Consider the following 22,681-nt stretch of genomic DNA (forward strand, 5'->3'; position numbering starts at 1 on the left):
CACTTATTTTGTAATTCAAAACAATCACTTGTCCCAGAGCTTTAAAAAAAACGGGACAGACTGTTACCTTGGCTGCTTTCTAGACAACCATCTTATGTTTACACATAACTAAAGCAACATGGAGGCTTCCTGGGACTTGAGGAAAGAGTGCATGTCCCTGTAATTAGGAATTCTTTTTGCTGTGTCCATCCTACATCCAGGATGAAGCTGTGGAAGTGCTCAGAAGGCTGTTTGCACTTATTAGCAGGTTTCAGAGCAGCATGTCTGGTCTTGAGCTGCTGTTTGAAGTATGTTTGCTAAAGGCCATGTGCTAACCCATATTTGCTTTTCTGCTGTGATAGAAAAGCTGACTCAGGCTTTTGAAGGGGATGCCCTGCAGGTCTGGATTCCAGTTTTGTCTCATCATGATCCAAACTCTGTGCTGGCTGCTGTGAAATGCTGAGATATCGCCTCAATAAAAGCCTTCCCTCAATCTGTTTGTAGTTTATGCATTTCAAGCAGTGCTGGCAGGATGTCCTTTTTCTTTTCTCAAGTTGCACAAACCTCACCAATAGCACACATGCCCATAAAACTGTAATGAGCCTGGAATCAAACAGCAGACCAGCAGCCAGGTAAACATTTCCGTATAATAAAATAATTTCATCTATATTTGCTTTAGCCCAGAGAACTTCATAAAAACAAGCTCAAAGAGCGAGCCAAGCTGCTGCAGTACACAAACAGTCAGATTAGACAATAACTTTATTTTTTTATTCATTTTTTTACCACCAGTTTGCAGGTAATTTTTATTGGCTCTTCGCAGAACTCTTTGTAAACTGGCATCAGCTGAATGATAGATGTTCATCAGTCCACTCAATCCTTTGTTGGTTATCATATCCCTGAGATGAGGATTCAAGCGTCAGAAACTGTTAAGGGAGCACTCGGCACTGGCAGTAGATATGGGCAGATGTTGTCCCATTGTTTCCGGTTTCACATCATGATGCTAACAGCATTCACATTATCAGCAGACTCTTAACATCTGAGATTTTACTTTTCTGTTTTTAATGACTAAAATATTGAAAAGCTGTTCTAATTTATTAATTTCTAAACTGCTTTTCTGCCTGCAAAAGCAAAGTGAGTGAAATCCAACTTTGTCAAAGTGTTAATTGAGCAGCTTAACCATGCACTGCTATGAACAGCAGCCGAAACAAAGCTTGCAAGGATGTTAACCAAGGATCCAAAGATGGCTCTGATGTTATAATTGTGTTAACAAGAGAGTGTAATTAAAATAAATGTACATTAGTACCCCTGCACACTACTGTAGCTGATATTATGGCAACTGTTTCTTAGTTATAGCTTCTAAATTATATTGACTTTTGAATTTGTGCTGCTTATTAGCAAACCAAATTCTTATATAAACTAGCATGATTTGTATAATTAATCAATTAGTCAGTTTAGTTTAGATTTTAGCTGACAACCATTCAAAGGTCATCCCTTGCAGGGTTCCTAAAGGGGTTGCAATTGCTTTTTAGGAGTGTCTACACACACAGGCATGAAATATTTATGGATATATGTGCAGAAATATTTGTATACCAGCCCTCGTCCTTCCATGGAAACATTGTAAAATGCTCGAATTCTGCCCTGCCTTTTCTAAATGTCAGGTCTTTTGCAAAATGTGTAGTAAGCAGCTACTGTTGTTACTGAGAGAAGCATTTTTACACACTCAGGATTTTACTGTTGGAAACCACCCAGCACTTTACTGTGGACCAGTGGCATGCTGGGTGCTCATCTCCTCTCAGTCTGCTGTGTGTTGTGTCGAGTCTTGTGTTTTAGTACATGCTTCTTTTACACATAATGGAAACTGTGACCACAGAAATGCTTAAATAACAGTGCTCAGTCTGTGGGTGGTTTCCATAAAGTCTGAAACTGGTGGAACGTCCCAGTGCTGGGCACTCCCAGGATTGAAGGTAGCTGAATAAAGGAAGAGGTGTCAGTGGATGTTTGTGTGCACATGAACATCTCTATTTGCATGCTTAAACATGTACAAATATACAGCAGGGTCTTTCGAACATCAGAGGAGAAAGGGACTGCTGTGTTATTTGGGCAAATCTCCAAGACTGGGACACGAAAATGCATCTTTATTTCAATCCAAACAAAGTTCCCACTGTCCTCTTGATAGGACATTCAGAACACCAGTGTTTTAGATATTGGTTTAATTTAATATTATGTGTGGCATTCATTAGTTTTAGAAAATATACATGAGAACTCTTCAGCACAGAGTTAAACAACAGGAAGTTAAAGAAACTCAACAAATCACCTGATTTTGTTTGTTTTTAGTCTTGTTTTTTTAAGCTGCCAGAGATGCCTTGCTATCATATAACCATGCAAAAACTGACTTATTTTTATACAGTCAAACCCTACTCAGAATTATGTTGTTTTACCAGCTGTTAAAGACTCGAAACTCATGGCTCAAAGAAACCCAACAGTATTGCAGCTGAATTAATGTTTAATGATACACAAAATTACTTCTTAAAAAAACCAGAGAAGGCCTTGATCCAAGCAGGCAGTGTGTTATCAGATTTAGCCGCCTCCTCATAACACAACGCATGTGTAAAAGTGATTTGGCTGCAGTTTAAAAAAAATAAAAAATTTTCATTTATTTTTTTTTTTTTAAGTTGTGAAAAATGAATGTGGTTAGCTGTGACAGAAACAACTGGCATATCAAAATATGCATAACATCAGATCAAAATTCTTAGCAAAACACAATTTTTATCTTCCAGCACCACAGTGCGCTAAGTTTCTGCCACTTTGCTGCCATCCATAAGTCACAATTTGTAATCATTATCCCAACTGGGTATCTCACAATTTTGATTTGCCTCTGCTAATCAGGAAATTTTATTTTGTTTCGTTTTGTTTTTTGTGGCTTAAACAAGTTTTTAAAAATGTATGCCTGGTTAAAGCTGTAACATTTAAAAAAATCATCCTGTTCAACAGTGAACTGGAAATGCATAACAATAAGTTTCTTTTATGTTCATGAGCAGGCATGTTTGAAAAAATAAAAAAATCTGTAACCTGTAAGTTGAAATGTGAACTGAACTGTAGTTTAAAAAATAGTTTTAAAACATTTACTGTGTTTTGGGGCTAACCCTTTAAACTGGTTTTATTGGTCTTTATAGGTTTGTCAGTGACTGAAGATGATGTCTGATGCCAGCGACATGTTGGCTGCTGCTCTTGAGCAGATGGATGGAATTATAGCAGGTAAACCTCTCCCATTAAAAAGCATCAGCGCAATATTTTACCATGACTTTTAGTACTCGTGAAAGCCTAAAGCAACAAAAGTCTCTGCGGGTCTTCCAGGTTGAGTCAACATTGATAAGCCCTTATCTGGTGTCTTGTTATGGCTTGTTGCACAGCTGACATTCAAGCTGTCATGTGATATCTTGTGCTCTATCTAGCCTTTATTCTTTGCACTTTGAGTCTGTGTAACTCTAAACCAGTGGTTCTTAAACTTTTTCTACCCCTTTTAAAAGCTGGGAAAAGTTAATGCCCCACCCCACGTATTTAACAATAAAAGAATCCAAGTGAAAAAGGTCAATCTGATAGCATCATTAAACTTTTTTTTTTTTTTGGGGGGGGGGGTCCTTTTTTATTTATTTATTTTTTACCTATATAAATCTCATCCAGTCACCTATATGCATTACATTTCTCTCCATATCCCTTCCCCCCGCAGTGGGTCTATGCCCAGATAGTGCGGTGTTATAATTTTTAGAAATGTGATACCTATAGTGTGCACAACTGTATTTCCAAAAGGTGGTGTCACTGTCTAAATTCTGAATAAAAACAAATCTCAGGAAGTCATTCATGTTATCACTAATTTAACACAAATGACTTGGCATGACATCATTTGACATGAACTGGTGAAAAGTCGAGAGGAAAAAAAAAAGTTCTTTAGTCTGATCAATCAGTATTGATGTGATGGGGTGTATTAGTGCTTGTGACATGGGTAACATGCAATTCTGTAAAGGTGCTATTGATGCTGCAGCTTAATTGTAATGTATTCTGCCATCCAGACAATGTCTTTAAGATCTTTGATTATGTTAGCAAGATTATGCCAAACCAGATTCTACTTTAATTAAAGTAGCAAAGGTCTATAAGGAGGGTCCAGAAAATCTGTCAAAGAGAGCCCAACCTGTTGTAAGGATGGAACATTTGTGACTTTGCCAGCCTTTTGTCCTCATCAGAAGGCTTAAAATGTTGCTAGAAAAAGAGGTGATGCAACACAGTGGTAAACATGCCTGTTCCAACCTTTATGAAATAACTTTTTTTTTTTAAACATACACTTTGACAGTTATTCCGTTTCAGCATTTTTTATAAATTGTGTATTCAGTGTTGGCTTTAAATAATGTGATTACATTTTACACAGCATCCCAACATTTTGGAAAATTATATTGTGCTCTTCAATTACTGTTAGTGCCTGAGCCACAAAATGATTGATGTCCTCTGTAATCTAGCAGATGAGAACTTTTACTCACTAAAGCTTGTCAACAAACATCACATGCAGCATAAGATGACACTGCAGTCTGTCTCTGGACTAATTTTATCCTCATATTTATTCCTGTTGTGATTCTTTTGTCTCAGGTTCCAAAGCTATAGACTACTCCAATGGTTTGTTTGACTGCCAGTCGCCTACGTCACCTTTTATGGGTAGTTTGCGAGCGCTTCACCTTTTGGAAGACCTAAGAAGTGTCCTAGAGTTGATGGACTCGGAGGAAAGGGAGAGTCTACGATGCCAGATCCCCGACTCCACAGCTGACAGCCTTGTTGAGTGGCTCCACGGTCACATGGTAAGACCCTTACTTGTGGATGTTAGAAATATCTGTTGGATTCATGGAAAGAGATAAAGTTTATTAGCAGGTCTTTAGAAATTGAAGCAAACAGACCACTTTTTGCTCTTCTGCCATCCAGAAAAGTGTAGCCTCAGGGTAAACCGTTGTAGCGCTCGTGTTGCATTTTCTGTTTTTGAAATCAGTGCAAGTTGTGTAATCTTGCCAGGTCTCGCTTGGAAATGAGATTTTTAATCTCAATGAGATTTTTTTACTTGGATAAATAAAGGACTAATAATAAAAAAAAAATCATGGAAGGAGTTTCTCCTGTGATGGCTGGGCATGAAGTCCTTCAAACAAACTGTAGCACAGCTGGTTTGATTCTGATTGTTGCGTGTGCCAAATTAAAGCTGTATTAATACAGAACAGTGTGGCCAAACAGTCTTGTATCCAAGTCCACAAATGGCTTGTTTGCTAAGCGAAAAAACGCAGAACAATTGTCCTGTTCTGCTGAGTTCCCATGGAATCCAAGATGGATTAGCTGTGTTGGTGTCACAGTTGATGTGCATGCAGCAAGAAACGCACAGACTTCTTGGGAATCAGAGCAGTGACTGGCTGCAGGCCAGTGAGAGTTTTTGTGTAATGCTGTAACCCACTCTGTGTACAGCAGTCTGAATGTGAGCTCTCCATTTCAACCATGTAAGGTTTTATTTGTGCTGGGTGAAGTGGTGTAGCTGCTCAGGCACTTTGATGTGAAGAATTTCAGCTGAGAACATTAGTAGACATCAAAGACTTGAGGTTTTGTCTTTAAAGCGTAGGAATACATTATCATACCCTTGCAAATGGCTCAGTAGAGTTCTTCTAATAATTTATTTTTCTCTCCCCAGTCTAACGGACACATTTCATTGGGTGGAGGTGACCATTACCAGGAGAGGCTTTCACGACTAGAGAGTGATAAGGAGTCTCTTGTGCTTCAGGTACCTGCCTAGCAGTAATTCCATAATTTTACCATCTCCTCCACCGTCTATTTTCTGTAAAACTCCTGTGAAGCTCATCAATGTTACTTGTCCCTCTCATCGACCAGTCAAAAACAAGAAGGGGCAGGACTTGTGTTATCAACACTGTAAACAATGGCGGGGGAGAAATCATTTTTGTAACCTAGCAACATCAAGCATTGAAAGAATGCTTGAAGCTCTAAAAATTAGGTCAGGGGTTTGACACACAAAAAACACTTACTGATAAATATTGTTTTACTTAAGAAAATACTTAAACCAACACAGAGTTAAAAGGTGAAAATGGAGCACAGCCTGACGTCCTTAACAAACTCAATAAATCTGCTGCAGCTCTGAAAACTTCAAGAAACTGTGAATTTCTGAATAATAGTTCACATAATGTTTTATTATTGAATTCATTTTTGTTTGTTGATTTTTAATGAATTTCCCTGGGGTGGCAAATGGTTACTAATGTAATTATTAGTCAGTGTTTGTATAATTTATCCAGCTACGGGTGGACTCTCCAGGATCTGGAAAGGAACTGAAACATTGTAAAACCTAACTGGAGGTTTCAAAGCTTGCTTGTGTTTGTGCCCCACATGCAAAAGTTTTATTGCACTTGAACTGTGATCAGATTTGTTTAGTTCTCGCCCTCAATGTTTTTAGGAGCAGGGTATCTGTATATGTTGATTGCATGATTCTACAGCTGCCGCCACCCCTGACGCACTAAGAGAGATTTCTCTTCTGACTTAAAACTCTTAAAAATCTATAATAGTACAAAGAGTGGAATGGATAACTTTGGCTCATCATGTTCTTTAATAACTTGGCCCTTGGTTTGTTTAATATCAGGCTTTGCTGTCCTTTCTAAAATGTGTTACCTTGTGTTCATGCAGGTGAGTGTACTGACAGACCAGGTTGAGGCTCAGGGGGAGAAGATTCGTGATCTGGACTTGTGTTTGGATGAGCACAGGGAGAAGCTCAACGCCACAGAGGAGATGCTGCAACAGGTCTGTGTGTGTTTGTGTGTTTGTCTTACACTCTGAGGACGGGAAGGCTATTCCCAAACCAAAGCCCCCCAGTAGTGAAAGGTGCAAATGGACATATGGTGCAGATGTGTTTGGGTGGTACTGACTCTCAACTGGAAGAGCTGAGTTCACGCCCTCCTGTCAAGTAAACATCTACTGTGTGCACTGCTGTGCTAAGTTTATAAGTGGGTGTAACAGGGGCGTCTTGTTAAAACTGTTAATCATTGAGGTTTTGCAGATGACTTTTTTGTGTCTCCACTTTTACACAATAATGCCTGTACTACCAGTGTTGTTTACACAGATTGTTTGTTTGCTATTACAGGAGCTTCTGTGTAGAACTGCTCTGGAGACTCAGAAGCTTGAGCTTATGTCTGAAGTGTCCAACCTTAAGCTGAAACTCAACAGTATGAAAAACGAGAGGCTTGACTTTGATGACGGATTTAGGGACAGTGAGGTGAACTAATCCTCTTTGTTTCTGAATGTTTCTTTTCTATCTCACTTAACGCACACAGACACACACAGACTCAACAATAATGAAACACTCATTTATTTTGTCTTAAACCTGGGGGAGAGAGGATCCCGTCTTATTATCAGTCTCAAAGTCATTTTTATTTCTTGTTGTTAGTGTTTGCTAAACTAGCCATTGACGGTATACCCACATTATTGTAATATTAATTGGATTTTTTTTTTGTTACTTTATTAGACAAGATTTTTATAAAGATGTTGTCAGTCATTTGTTTACTAGAGATGGGAAGGTCTCTGCTTCCCAGATAGACTGAGCAGAATGTCTGGAAAGCTTTCAAACACGTCATGGTCTTGTTGTAGCAGCGCGGCCATCTCTTCCACCCCGCTGGAACAAAAAGCTGCTGTCTGTGTTCCGCCTCACAGCACATAAATCACTTCTTTTCTACAAGCAGCTTCCTCTCATTTTATCACTGCTGCTGCTTGGAAGCACTGATTTGCTGCTTTCAAATGCATTTGTAGTCACTTTATAGAACTTTGTGCTGATACAAGTCACATTTGCAAGATGGGAGCAGTTAATGAGATGTTAAAATTATTCACTTAAATTTCATTTTGGAATCTTAGAGTTAAAATTTTATCTAGAGGACAAAAATTATCCTTCAGTATTTAAGGTGTGACCTGTTCTTTTTTTTTTTTTTTTTCCTTTTGTCAGGATTTGATTCTTGAAATTAATGAGCTGCGGTACAGACTGACTGAACTGGAGACTGAAAAACTACAGTATGAAAAGAAACTTAAATCCACTAAGGTGAGTCATCCCAGAGCACTTTACTGGCTGTTTATGTATCTTAAAGACTAGTTTTACCCTTTTTTTTTTTTTTTTTTTAAACAGCCAAAATCCACCATTCTGTTTAAAGTCAATACTTAACGGCTGTTCTTTTGTTCTTTTATGCCCTTTAAAAAATATATAATATCTGTACATCTCTTGTTACCTGGATAAAGTTATTCATGCAACCATTTCAGCTGCTATTTGTATAGTATTATGCTGTAGTCACAGTAGGGAAAGCAGTGGTTTGAGACCACAGCACAGCCAGAATTTTTGCAACTATGCAATGAGCTTGGGATCTTGTTGCCTTGGAAATGGTTCCTTTGCAGATGTGGACGAGGACTGTAATCAGTCACAGTCAGTTGGCATTTGCAGAGCGGCTTTGATGGATCAAAATGGTGATAATACAGTGTCGGTTTTAAATTGAAATGAGGTTGAGTTGGCATTTACAACCCCAATTCCTAAAAAGTTCAGATGCTGTGTAAAATCTGAAGGGGAGGGGGGAAACTGAATGCAATCTATTCATCCATCTATATGTTTTCTTTCGTTTATCCGGGGCTCTGTTACACTATTGGAGCAGCAGCCTAAGCAGAGAAGCCCAGACCTCCCTCTCCCTGGCTAACTCCTCCAGCCTTTTCAGGGAAATACCAAGGTGTTGCCAGGCCAGCTGAGAGATATATCTCCAGCATGTCCTGCATCTGCCCTGGGACCTCCTCCAGGTGGCGGATGGCTCACCCAGGAGGCGCCCAAGAGAGATCCTAGTAAGATGCCCAAGCCACCTCAACTGGCTCCTTTCAACATGGAGGAGCAGCGGCTCTAATCTAAGTGTCTCCCGGATGGCTGAACTCCTCACCTTATCTCTAAGAAGAGGCCAGCCACTCAGTAAAAGCTAATTTTTCTGCCCCTTGTATCTGCGATCTCGTTCTTTCAGTCACTACCCAAAGCTTGTGACCATAGGTAAATTGAGAGCTTTACATTCATGCTCAGCTCTCTCTTCACCACGATGGACCCGCACAGCATCCGTGTCACTGCACCCAGAGCACCAATCTATCTGTCGATCTCCTACTCAATTCTCTCCTTCCTCGTGAACAAGACCCCGAGATACTTAAACTCCCCCTTTGGGGCAGGAATTCATCCCTGACCCGGAGTGGGCATTCCACCCTTTTCCGCCTGAGGACAATGGCCTCAGATTTGGAAGTGCTGCTTCTCATTCCCACTGCTTCACACTCTGCTCCAAACTGCTCTAGTGTGAGCTGGAGGCCATCATCTGATAAAGCCAGCTTAATCACATCATCTTTGAAAAGCAGAGAGGAGATTCTGAGACCACTGAAGCGAAAAGCTTCTGCCACTTCTACACCTCCTATGGACTTTCTGTCCATAGGAGTTCTGACTTTTTGAAATTGTTTTGTACTTGCAATGTGTTTGTGATTAATCTGCAAAAATTGCAAATCTGTTGACATATGTGGCCAATCTGTTGCTGTCTACGTACACAGAATTTTACATCAAAAAATTTATTTATATTCAGGGTCCAGCCAGAACATCATAAATTTGAAACAGAAATTTCATAGTTCCTCCACAAATGGTGCCACACTGCTGCAGGATGGTGATTTAGCTTCTTCAAAATGACATTGGTGGTCAGCAGCCTTCCTTTTTATGTGGGATATAACCACAATGCAACCATTGACTTGAGTCCTCTATTGCAAAAAGGCTCATCGTAGATGATTTGCACTCACTGGAACAGTGACTCTGATTGATTGCAGTGTAATGGGGTGTTATGAATTAGATGACATATTGACAAACCTTTACCAAATTGTCTGAGAAGGACTGCAGTTATTTGGAGTATAGTTGCCTTCTGCCAGGTAACTGATGCAATTGCTTTGAAGGTGGTCAGTCAGAGGCTGGGGGGTTACTAACCACCATGTTTTTGTTTTTTGTTTGGTTTTTTTCCCCTCTCTCCTGGTCACAAAGAGTTTGTCACCCTTTTGCTTCTTAATCCAATTCCATTAACAACATCTGAGATTTCTTCATGTTTTTTAGGATTTTTTTTCCTTCTCATTCAGAGATTCTCGTGGCTGTTTGAATGCTGTGAATTTAGGTTTTGGTTGCAAAATGAAACAAGTTCAAATATCAAATGGACCCTTAATTGTTACAACACAGACAAGAAAATTGTTTGTTTTACAGTTTGAAAAGAGAAGTTAACCAAGAACACAAAAAGCTAAACTAAACTAGGTGAAGGCCAGCTGACTATCAGACTGCCACCACCCTTTTATATGCTGAAGTTAGAAAAGGTGAAGGAGTGACTCTGCTTACTAGAATTTTCCAGATGATTGCTTTGGATGTTTTCTATCTTATGCTTCTTGAACTGCATGTAGTAACTGCGTGTTGTTTGGGGGTTTTGTTGTTTGTTGCGGCGCCTACTTTTAATCTGCTTTAGTGGTCATTTTCCTGGAAATTTAGATATTCAACATTTCTTGATCTCTTTTTATCTTCTCTCCTTCCCATTTCTGTTTTCTTCTTCTTTCCGTGGCTTGTCTCTTTACTGCTAGTCACTAATGGCCAAGCTTTCTAGCCTGAAAATCAAAATGGGCCAGATGCAGTATGAGAAACAGAGGAAAGAGCACAAACTCCAGGCGATGAAGGTCGGCTTTTCCCAGGATGACTGTTGTGCTTGCTGTATGATTATGGTTTTTTGACCTCTCCCTTTGGCACCTCTTCTTCTTCTTCTTCTTCTTTTTTAATTTTTGAGGCATAAAACGATTAAATCTGGTTAGATTCTGTTTTCACGCTCAAAAATGTATGTATTTTTGCAAATAATTTACTTAACCACGCATCACTGCATTTTGCTATAATGCATGGTTAAGTCAAGTGCAATCAGAAACACCACTTCCTTAAGTCTGCATTTACTAGGCACCAATTTTAGCAAATGCTAATTTTTAAACCACAAGTATGCTTTAATTCTGGGCTTTTGTTGAGTTGGCAGAGTTCTTCTTTCCTGTCCCTCTCTACAATTGTCCCACTCATTTCCTTTTTTTTTTAATCCACTCTATTATAACATGTACAAGATATATCTCTGTGCTTGACTCCTGCTTTGGTCATTTAAACATGTTGGTGTTTTCTTTTTGGAAATGGCTTGCATATTTAATAATATCCAAACACTTCCAGAGATCAGTGCTTATCACCCTCCTCATACTCGTTACCCTCCTGCAGCCTGTGTGCCATGTCATCCTCTGTGAACCCCTGTATTGTGGTTTGTTTGGACTGGGAGTGGGGGAGGTGGTAAAATCTTCTCACTGTTGTCCCCTGGTGAACAGGAGGAGCTAGCCATACTGAGGCGGCAGCTGGAGGGCAAAGACGGAGAGATGAGGAGACTGCAGGACGAGACGGGCTTCAAGGCCATCGGCTTGAACGGTGCAGAGCCCACAGACAGAGGTGGGGAAACCAGACAGATCACACGCCTCGCTGAAGATCAACATTCCTGATGTTTATTTGGAGCAAGTTTTTACTTTATAATTTCTTGTCCTGTTTAGTCTCTCATCCAGATGAAACTCTTAGAAAGAGGCTGAAAGAAAAACGTAAGGGGGGTTTTTATGTCTGTGATTTTATTATTGCACTCACCTCCACCCCTATTTGCATGAACGAGCATGAGCCATCTGAACTCTGCTTGTCCATTATAACCAGTTCCAGTGCTAGTACCTGACCACAGCGCGCCACATCTCAACTTTTTTTTTTTTAATGGCACGAATCTTGTCACTGATTTTTAATGCCCGGCTACAACAGCAACGAGAACAGTTTGCCTTGTGTTTTTTAGCAGGAATGAAGAATGAACTGTTTGTTGTGACCATTCAGACTGCTTACTCCACCTTCTGACTCATGTCTTCCAACGTTAATCACCTACCTCTCTTCACCAGCAACCTGTGTGTGTGCGCACCCTGCTAACCTGTCCTGCTGTTGTGCTTTTCAGTATCTTTCATGTACAGCTGTCTTAATAAATGTCCACTTTCCCATCAGTTATATATACTATACTCTACATTCATCTGTATAGAACAGTTTCATTTTTCATGCACAGCACACACTCTCCATGATTCTCTATATTGAAGTACAAATTACAAGTGTCCATTTTAAGAATCCTATTGACTAAAGCAAAAACACAAGCTACCTTCATGTCTTGAGCATACCTTTTAAACATTTACAGTGCAGGTGAGGAAAAATAAGCGAGGCCCCTGAGTTTAATAACTAGTCAAACTTTTCTTGGGTAGAAGTAACCTTGAATAAACATTTGTAGCTGTAGACCAGACCAGTGTAATGTTTAACAGGCATGGGTTTTTTTTGACAGTTTATCCTTAGGACTGCTTCTGCTCAGCCAGATTCTCAAAATGTTTCAGTATGAATGAGTTTCTTGAGGTCATTCTGCAGCTTTTCTATTAGGTTCACTCCAGAAGAAGGATTTTCTTTGTAGTCATCCTTGAGTAGATTTATTTCAAAGTTTTGGCCTTTTGTTTCACTGCCAACAATAACAGTTTGAGAGATATAAGCATAATTTGCAGTGTGAACTTAAAAAGAAAAATGAGGAAACTGAACAAGTGGAGGACAAAAAAAGTTCTGTTCATCCATCTGTTTTCTGAAGTATCAGAAATGTTCTAGGTGAAAGGGTGGCTGTGAAGAAAGAAGGGAAACTGGTAGAAAAGGCTGAGGTATGCCAAAATACACAAGCACTGAAAGGGACCGCTAACAGAGTGTGTATCAGTGTGTTGAAAAGTGGAAATGTTTGAGCAAAGGTTAACATGTGAAACACCCGCTCACACCAACACTGTGTGTACGTTTGGTTTCTAAAAAGCAGTGTGGCCGTGATGTTGCTGGACTGACAGCCTGTAATGTTGCATCCTGTATGTTAAATTTTACATATCCTCACATTTTAACACCCTCAGACTTCACACCAGGAACTCTTTCAGTAATCTTTTTCTCCCTCTCTAGATGTGGAAGTCCAGAGGATGAAGAAGGCAGTGGAGTCTTTGATGGCAGCAAATGAAGAAAAGGTACATGTGACCAACTAGGACAGGGGTGTCAAACTCAAATACACAGTGGGCCAAAATTCAAAACTGGAACAAAGTTGCGGGCTAACATTAATATTTATTGAAAAAAAAAAATCTTCCTCCAGATATAAGAATGAATCTTTTCTTACGGACTCAAACAAGTTTTGCTGAAAAACTGAATATGGAACAAGCAAAGCTTAATACTAAACAATATATATATTAGCTGTATAATACCAGTAAGCCAGCTCTAATAGTAATTTGGTATGGCTTCGTGGGCCAAATGTGGGCCAAATTTGGTTTGGCCCACAGAGTTTGACACCTATGAACTAGGATTCACCTTGTATCACATCCCAGCTACCCAAAGCTGCTCCGGGGGGGGAAAAACTGACCTCATTTTTCTTTTTCTTTACCTTTTCCTTTGCAGGATCGTAAAATTGAAGAACTGAAACAGTCACTGCTGCGGTACAAGAAAGTTCAAGACATGGTGATGTCCGTGCAGGGAAAGAAAGGTTAGACTCAGACTTACAATCTAAAAATTTAAGTATTTTGACAAATTTACATAAAATTTGATTCACAGGATTTAAAAACTGACATTAATGATGTGCTAAAATAATGCATTTTAAGCTTTAGCTGCCACACAGACCCTTCATCTATCCCTGGGTTGCTTGCCTTTTCCCCTTGTTGTTTGTATAGTCTTGTGTGTGAAAACTTTTGACCTACTTCCTACATCTTGTAAACAGGATCATGTGTTAAATAATTTGATTTTATATTTTGGTCCATTACAGAAACAAAGACAAACGATAATGAGCACATTGAGAGTTCTGGTGATGGATGCACCACAGTCCCAGCTAGCTCTCCGTCTGTGGAGTCAGAAAAACAAGAAGGCACAGATGCTGAACAACTGAGAGGGAAAAGCCCAGATGAGGTTTGTGGAGAGGGAGAGGAGATGCTGCAAAGGGCCACGGGTCGGTCTCAAACTTGGTCGGTGCGTCTCAGTCATGTGGCATGCGGTTGCCTGTTCACCCACTAAGCTAAACTGGCACCCATGGTATCACTATTTAAATAGCAGAGAACATGAGATATTTTTAATTTTACTTTTACTGTTTTTCCTCCCCTGGAGCGACTTCACATATCATTAAACTCTAAAGTGCTCAGTAAAACACTCACTCTCACAAAAACTTCACATTAATTTCACTCCTTTGGAAATGAGTGTTGAAGAGCTGGACAACCAATTGGACAACCAGTTGAATAACATCTTTTGTCAGATCTCTGTATGCAGATTTAGACTGTTCTCAGGGACTCTGTAGAGTTTTTAAGTCACAGTTTTATTGCATTTAAATCTTCTTTTGTCTTTCTGACCCCGACTCAGATGGAAAGCCCCAGTAGACTAAGTGAAGAGCCCTCGCCTTCACCCAGCCCGTCTGATCCAGAGAGAGTGTCAGAATCTGAACCGGCAGATGCAGAAAGGTAAAGATTTTATGTGTTATACATGACTTTGTTTTTATTTTAACAATATTTTTAATTTACAAATTAAAAAACAAATAACCGGAGAACACTAGACACCAAAGAACCAAACAAACAGCAAATCCAAACATGGAAAACCACCAATCCTAGTGGAATCTCTTTCATATTCTTCACTGACAAACACAGTGAAATGGTGCTCATTCTGCCTGCATGTGTCTTGTATTTATATTACAATGCTGTAACTTGCCAGGAATTACATATTTTCACATTAAAATCTCAGAGTATTGGAAGCTCTCACTGCAATTTACGCTATAAATAAAGTGTAAATTTACACTGTAAATTGTGGTAAGAGCAGTGAAGCATGCTGTTTAATGTGCGTATATATTTAAATGATCCGGGGCAGTCCATGTGGCGTTGCACCACGTGTTTGACGTGTCACTGAGTGCTTGTTCTCATCTAATTTCCTGTCACACTCCACTGCAAAATGAACACAATGGAGCATTTAATAAGTATAAGACATGGTATTGTGCATTCAAGGAAGGAGAAAGGAGTGTGATTATTGTTAAGGATTGGTCATCTCCTTAGTATTATTTATTTTATTGTGAATGCATGTTTGCATGCTTGTTAGTACAGAAGTATAAAGACATAACATATTAGGATCGACTAAACCATTCACTTGACAGATGCTGCTGTAGTCCTGACACATGTTTTGTCCATTTCCTGCAGATGGTGTGTCGGGAAGTATCTACGTGTGGTTAATAATGTCCTGTAGACTCGCACTGCTAAGTAAAGTATAATGTTTAAAGTGATTTGCGTTGTGCTTTCAGCAGTCAAGAGAACACAAAGACTGTGACTCAGGATCACCTGGATGGGAGCAAAACTGAGCAGGTATGGGCAGAAATGACGTTGGCTAAAAACGGAAGACTGATTCTGTCTATTGTGATTTTTTTTTTTTTTTTTCTCCCCCACTAATTTACCTCAAACTGCTTTTTCCAGCCTTACCCATTTTTTCCTTTCACATTTGAATTGTCTTTCATTTTAGTTTTTCTGGCATTTAGTATATGGAAGTACAGAATCTGTATACAAGCAATGTTTTTGTACTCTCAGAAGACAAGTGAGGAGATCGGTAGCATCAGTGAAAAGCCACCCATAAATCCTTCAGCCACCTTACCTGCCACCGTAGAGGACGATCCCTTTGGCTCGAGAAAGGCTCGGTCGTCTTTTGGAAAAGGTTTCTTCAAGATCCGCGGAGGCAAGAAGACGACCAGTAGTCCAAGCCTTGGTGAGTGCAAACGGAATGATTTGAGATCATGGAGTTAGTGGAAATGTGCTTTGTTCAGCTTTTAACCCACTACATGGTGAGAGTTTCTTCACATTTTTCTCCCCCCCAAGACACACCCATGGAGTACACTATGGACCAAGACCATAATTTACAGCCCACAGGCTGTGGTCCCAGTTTAATTATGGAACTGTGTTTCTGGGCTGGTGTTTGTCCTTCGTCCTGTCTATGTGCTTTTTATATTTTTTTTGTGTGTGTGTGTGTGTGTGTGTGTGTGTGTGTGTGTGTGTGTGTTGTACACTTGTATATCTGCATCCCATCTCCCCAATCCCCATTATTATTTCACTCATAATTTCTGGCCTCTTGTTCTTTTCTGTTGGACCCTGTCCTGTGTGTTGTGCTCTTTGTAACACATGAAGACCGCAGCAGGAGTGCGAGTGCGCCTATGCTAGGTACAGTATAGATCACAAGTCACGGTAGAGTTGCACTAGTTGTCCAGAGAAGGCAAACTGCTGAATATTTCTGTCTGCAATTTCTGATCTCATCCATTCACTTCACTGACATCTTTTTTTAGTTTAATAGCTCCAGTACTTTGTCTCTGTTCTTTGTTGCACAAACTTCTGTACCTGTGTATGTTGAGTGTGCTGTAGTGTACGTAGATTTTGCCATGTTCCTGCATGTTTTTGCCTACACTCCTTTGTTTCTTTTAAAGCTTTCCCCGAGCACAAAGCTGTGCTGAGATCCAGATTATTCGATAAAATAATTTAAACGGCTCTCAAAGACCTTCCAACTAAATCTAAAACAAAGTAACAATCCTTTTCTCAGGCAGTGAACAGTGTCTGCATGCATGCCATTCTAGAGAGCGTATCGCTTTGCTCACAGTGACCTCTCCGGAGTCCTCATGTGCCTGTCTCAGTGTATTCTGGCTCTTTGCACTGACCCTGTGCAGCAGCTCTGTCTGCCTTATCCTCATGATGCTGATGCTGATCTGCTGGCATTTGTTTGCACAGCTGAAACAGAACGACAGGGTACGGACCATCTCGATCTGGCAGGGCTGCCACAGAGGTCGAATAACAGTGACAGCACACACACGCTCCCCACTACTCCAGAAAGCAGAAAAAAATCCAAAGGAATAAAAAAGCTCTTTGGGAAGTGAGTAGAAAACCTGTAAACATCCTCCCTCTGAGTGTTCTTTTTTTAAGTATTTAACTTTAATGTCTTATTGTTCAGGTTAAAAAGGAGCCAGTCTACCACATTTAACTTGGATGACAATCTACCAGAGGGTGAGTTCAAGCGAGGAGGAGTGCGTGCCACAGCAGGACCCAGACTGGGTTGGTCTCGTGATCTTCAAAGGGTCAACAAGTGAGTCAGTGCATTCAGCATGAATAATGAAAGTCACAATGTGGTTTCCTTGTTTTGAATCTGTGTTGTACAGTGAATGTAGTGTTTGTTTGAATAATAAAGATGTAACAAGTGCATGTACTACAACTGATCTACGTCCACAGGGGCGTGTCTGCATGCCTATTTCATTGTTGACTCTTCTCTTTTCTTGTGTAGTGACGTAGACGCTCCCTTTGCACGCTGGCCGAAGGATCAGGTGTGCGACTGGCTGCAGGAGCAGGGTCTTGGTCTTTATGTAAACATGGCTCGCGCGTGGATCTCCTCTGGACAGACGCTGCTACAGGCCTCGCAGCTGGACCTGGAGAGGGTGCGATGAAGCAGAAGAATTTAATAAGTTTACCAACACTGGAAGAAAAGCAAAGTATTCCTGCCCTCAACTTCCTGTGTAGTAACTGGGGAATGTTGTATGTTTAATCCAAACTTGTGGAATGTTTAGGAGCTGGGCATCAAACACCCGCTGCACAGAAAGAAGCTCCAGCTGGCTCTTCAGGCCCTCGGCTCAGAGGAGGAGGACAATAAGGGAAAGCTGGACTACAACTGGGTGACAAGTAAGTACCAGCTGCTAGTTGAAGATATGAGTCGGTTGGTCAGTTTTTTATGTTTGTGATGTTTTACTTGATGTTCTACTCGAGTTAATAATTGATGTAATTCTCTCTGCCTCTTCTCAGGATGGCTGGATGACATCGGCCTGCCTCAGTATAAGACCCAGTTTGATGAGGGAAGAGTGGACGGTCGCATGCTGCACTACATGACTGTGGTGAGTGCCGATAGGAGACATTCACTCCCCTCACAGACCCTGTGGATAAGCTGGGCTGATGACTCTAGTGTCACCTCATGTTAGTGTTACTGCACAGAGCTCCAGTGGTGATGGAAGCCTCACTACAAAGCAAGTTTAATAAACCAGGAATATGTTTTTATTAGGAGGATTAAAGAAGTCTAATTTATTTTACATAGACCCTGAGCACTTACACCAGTGGATGGAGAGGTCAATAGCAACAATACTTCTTTGCATACATACATTTCTTTTCATATCACGTTATGGAAAAAAAGACCAAGAGAATTTCTCTTCCAACTCTTCTGTTTTGCCTCACAGCGGACTAAACCCTCCTTACGTTCACAAACAACAGCTCGTTTCACAACATTTAACAGCCAAATAATTAAAAGCTTGAAAAGGAAAAATGTCCATACAAAATGTAGTCAACTTCTGAAAAGAACAGTGCAGACGCAAACTAAAAATGTTTGGTTTGTGCATTTTCTCACTTGGCCCTCATGGTGCTCCCTCAAGGTAAGTAAGCTTTAATACTCATTCTTAAATGTACCCTCTTCTTATGGCACATTTTTAGTCTCACTCTTTAATCCTGGTGTTTGAAAAAAGCGTAATCTTTGCCATTGGTAAGTCAAAAATTCAAGTTAACAACTTCAAATTTCAAGTTAGTTTCTCAATTTTCAGTTATTTTCTCAGAAGTTTGAGGAGCTTCCATAACCTTGGCCTTAAGTAAAGAACATTTACAGCAAATAGCGCCTCAGTGCTCTGGGAAAGGCAGTAAGACCCCCTTTACAGTGTGTTAACTGAACTTCATGGCATCTATTTTAATTATTCTCCCAGAGAACTGATTGGTTGGTATGCTCTGCTCTTAGAAAGCTCTGATCTGTTATTTCAAACAATGTTTCACAGGAACAGGTAAGATGTGCAGCATGAGTTAGCTCTGATGTATCAGTCAGAAGTGACCTGGCATGATAAAAATAAAGTTTCCTCTCTAATCCCAGATTCACCCTCTCAGGTATTTGTATTTCAGCACTGGCTCTCTGATCCTCTTTAAGCTCTGATGTCTTGTGTTTTTAAGGATAACAATCACAGTTTAGTCAATCTTAGAGCAAATCACTGATATCTTTTTTTGTCCAACAGGATGACCTGCTTTCCCTGAAGGTGGGCAGCGTTCTGCATCACCTCAGCATCAAGAGAGCTATTCAAGTCCTCCGACTCAACAACTATGAGCCTAACTGCCTCCGTCGCCGGCCGTCAGACGAGGTGTGCTCGCTTTAACAGCCTGTTCTGCTGCTCGGCCCACTGACTTTACATACTCATAGCTATGTGTGAACACACTGTGCTTGTGGTTTGTACTTTGTGTCTGTAGAACAACATTTCACCGGCAGAGATTTCCCAGTGGACCAACCACAGGGTGATGGAGTGGCTGAGGTCTGTGGATCTCGCTGAATATGCTCCCAACCTGAGAGGCAGCGGCGTCCATGGGGGCCTGATGGTGAGAGAGTTAGTTGCTAATTTCCCTGGAAGAGCAGACGCTGTCCTGGGTTGTGTCCGCTCCTAATACACCAAATTCCCGCTCAGGTTCTGGAGCCACGGTTCAATGTGGAGACGATGGCTTTGCTGCTGAACATCCCCCCCAACAAGACTCTGCTGCGGCGCCACCTTGCCACACATTTCAACCTGCTCATTGGTTCAGAGGCCCAGCAGCTCAAACAGGAGTGTCTCGAAAACCCAGACTACACTTTGCTTACTGCAACCACTAAGGTCAAGGTAAAGCACGAGTTCCCACAGACAGACCGTCCTCTCTTACTACAAGTACTACAATTACTTCTCAGAGTACTTACAAGGAAAATATGTTGGAAATGCTTTTGTATGTATTCTCTTTAAATGGGTAACAAGTTGAGAGATTTGATTTGACAAAGTGATATTAAAGTTTAGTTTCTCATGGAAATTAAATGTGCCTACACATTAATTTAAAGGAATTTTAAGTCACTAAAACTGGCATCAAAACCTTGTAACCATAAAATCATTGCCAGAAAATTCAACAAAGTTTTTGTTTGTTTTGTTTAAATCTTGTGATATCAGTTTATATCAGTTTGCATATGATTTTTAGTTCGTATCCTTTTTGCTCCATCTGGCATTTTTGTGCAACATATTACTTAAAATTTTATTGTGCAATTTATTCCAGGAGGAAAAATGACACTGATGATGCAGAGGTCTCAAAAACTCACTGATCAAAAAGGATAACCTTTTTGTGTTTTTTCTAAATCAGAGGTTGGTATGTGTGCGTTCCTGTGCGAATGTATGTAGTACTTACCTGTCCTCTCTCTCTGGTTCACACCAGCCAAAGAAACTATCATTCGGTAATTTTGGCAGTCTGAGGAAGAAAAAGCAGGAAGAGAACGAGGAGTATGTGTGTCCGATGGACGTGGAGATGCCAAAGGGTCGGAGCTTCCAAAAAGGCTTCGAGCTCCAAATCTATGAAGATGACCTCGACCGGCTAGAACAGGTGAGCATATTCTTCAGCATTCATTAATGATTTGCTTAATTTAAAAAAAAAAAAAAGTCATATTAAATTTGTGCTCTATTGCTTTCTGCTCACAGATGGAGGACTCTGAGGGAACCGTGAGACAGATTGGTGCTTTCTCTGAGGGCATTCAGAATCTGACGGTGAGAACCAGGAACAATTACTCACTGATTATTGTTTCCACGGCTTCTGATAGTAAACTTAATGCTTTTCTCTCATTTACCAGAGCATGCTGAAAGACGACGAACTCTTCAAAGAGATCTCCAATTCTCCGAACCCCAGCGTAACCGACGACGACTCCAACGCATGAGGCTGTCAGCATCAGACCTGATCCTGCTGTGAATGAAACTCTGTGCCAACCCTCTCCACTTGCACACACACGTCTCAACAAAAAAACAAGAATGCTCCCACATTTTCCTCATTTTTAGTGTTACATTCAAAGAAGAGCCAAAAGTATTAGCGTCGTGTCTTTCTAGTTGATTTTTAAATGTTGAAGCCTTCGGTCCAGAGGCCACTTTCACTCCTGAACTTAGTCTTCATTACTCCCGACTGATGTCAGAGGGAACATGTAGGATAACACCACTGTTTGCCTGCCAGCTGGTTTCTGGAGATATTATTTCTGTGTTCTATTCGGGTACCTTCCTGTTTTAACTGAAGTGAAAACCAGCAAAAAATAAAAAACATCTAGAAAATGCCTATATAGATTTAATATATGACTTTTAAATTGCCTTTTGACTGTGGCAATGCTAGAAGAAAGAGTTGGACTAGAAGTGATGTGTTGAGACTGTTTCCATTTTGAAGTTATAAAGAAAAAAACCCTCAAACAGCTGCTATGTTTTCTACACAACTGAACCCTGCTAAAGAAATGAGAACAGTCTTTAAATATTATTCTGTCACTTATACATTTACAAATGTGCATATACAGTATAAAGCAAGAATCTCGCTGCATGTTTTGAAACTGCAACACAGTCATATAAGAACTCATCATTGTTTTTACCAAAAAAGGATTTTTAATGGAAACCTGCAGTTATTTCTGGGGAAATGTTGTGCTGCAAGGAAACGTCTGGTTTTCTCAAAGCGATAATGCCCTCTGCAGCTCTCCACCTTCCCTGAAAAGATGTCCTTTTTGTACACTTATGCAATTAATAAATCAATAAAGTAATTTAAATATGTTTGTTTTCTTTGAAGAAATTAAATCCACACCTGTCACAATGTCAGATTTTTTTTCAAGCGTCGGGGACGCAAGAACTCTCTAATGTTGGTCGATAATGTTGACCGATAATTGGAGATGACAAAATGTGCTCTACACAACTCAGAATCAGAAAGGGTTTTATTGCCAAATGTTGAGCAGGTTTACAACATTAGGAAATTGCTGCTCTGTAATCAGGATTTCTGTGTTTTGTTCAACAATTAAATCCTCCACAAAGACTTTTATTTATTGAGCCTCAATTCTATTGTCACAAAGAGACGGAGAATGGTTGTTCCCCTTTAGCACTCGGTTCTGGAGTTTACCCTTTACAGCATCCAGGCCTGACATTAATTGTTTATCGCTGTGAGGTGGCACAGAATCTGAATGCTGCTGAGTTTAGATGTGTGAACTGCTGTGGCGCTAAATGACAGAACACTCACTAAACTTATGAGATGTGTCTTCTGTGTGTAATCGAGAACTCGAAGTCTCGAACTCTCTTTTATTTCTGCTTCTTTTTTTCAGTCTTTCTCAGATTTATTTCTTTTGTCTAGTCTGTCTGGCTCTCCTCTCATTTCTTCCTGTCATGTCTCCACACGTTCATACATGCACAGTACAGCCTTTCTACAGTTCTGCACAAAAGTCTGTGTTCAGTGGTGAGATGCACCCATCGGCCCCTGCTGACACCTCTGTACTGGTGATATACATCACACCACTACAATGTAACCTACTATAATAATGCTGTTGACATGTGGTCACTCTACAGGACATGCTGACATAGTTAACAAATATGCATGCTCCTGCTCTGAGGTAAACCAGGACAGCTACATTTTTCCATAAAGCTAAATTTAATCTAGGCCGTTAACTTTTAATATTAGCATCTTGGTGAATTTTAAAGCACAGAGGCTTTCATTTCTGAGAAAACAT

General features: G+C 40.3%; 1 protein-coding gene across 10 annotated transcripts; it reads left to right on the forward strand.

Annotated features, from left to right (window-relative positions):
* The first annotated feature begins 3,151 nt into the window (after positions 1-3,151).
* LOC146569247 (liprin-beta-1-like) lies at positions 3,152-21,740 on the forward strand. 10 transcript variants are annotated; one of them, XM_085281388.1, is made up of 26 exons: positions 3,152-3,234; positions 4,615-4,820; positions 5,687-5,776; positions 6,685-6,798; positions 7,139-7,270; positions 7,991-8,083; positions 11,413-11,530; positions 11,629-11,673; positions 13,073-13,134; positions 13,556-13,640; positions 13,917-14,116; positions 14,501-14,598; positions 15,423-15,483; positions 15,703-15,877; positions 16,294-16,326; positions 16,885-17,026; positions 17,105-17,236; positions 17,432-17,582; positions 17,712-17,823; positions 17,944-18,032; positions 19,182-19,304; positions 19,411-19,536; positions 19,623-19,811; positions 20,386-20,550; positions 20,646-20,711; positions 20,795-21,740. In XM_085281388.1, the coding sequence occupies exons 1-26, from the start codon at positions 3,171-3,173 to the stop codon at positions 20,876-20,878; spliced, it is 2,955 nt and encodes a 984-aa protein (XP_085137514.1). In that variant the 5' UTR covers positions 3,152-3,170; the 3' UTR covers positions 20,879-21,740. The 10 variants fall into 10 exon arrangements, with proteins under 10 accessions (XP_085137514.1, XP_085137515.1, XP_085137516.1 ...); XM_085281389.1 differs by having other exon boundaries at positions 15,706-15,877; XM_085281390.1 differs by having other exon boundaries at positions 15,426-15,483.
* Positions 21,741-22,681: the final 941 nt, after the last annotated feature.

Source organism: Mchenga conophoros, linkage group LG7 (assembly GCF_057382185.1).
Source record: "Mchenga conophoros isolate Kocher_MC1m ecotype Shallow Benthic linkage group LG7, M_conophoros_male_GT1.1, whole genome shotgun sequence".
NCBI lineage: Eukaryota > Metazoa > Chordata > Actinopteri > Cichliformes > Cichlidae > Mchenga > Mchenga conophoros.

What these genes read in the sequence shown, in the direction of transcription:
- LOC146569247 (XM_085281388.1), top strand. Translation starts at nt 3,171, where the DNA reads ATGATGTCTGATGCCAGCGACATGTTGGCTGCTGCTCTTGAGCAGATG. An exon ending in TGGCAGCAAATGAAGAAAAG is followed by an intron (nt 13,135 to 13,555) that starts GTACATGTGACC and finishes TTTCCTTTGCAG; the next exon opens with GATCGTAAAATTGAAGAACT. An exon ending in CGCAGCTGGACCTGGAGAGG is followed by an intron (nt 17,583 to 17,711) that starts GTGCGATGAAGC and finishes TGGAATGTTTAG; the next exon opens with GAGCTGGGCATCAAACACCC.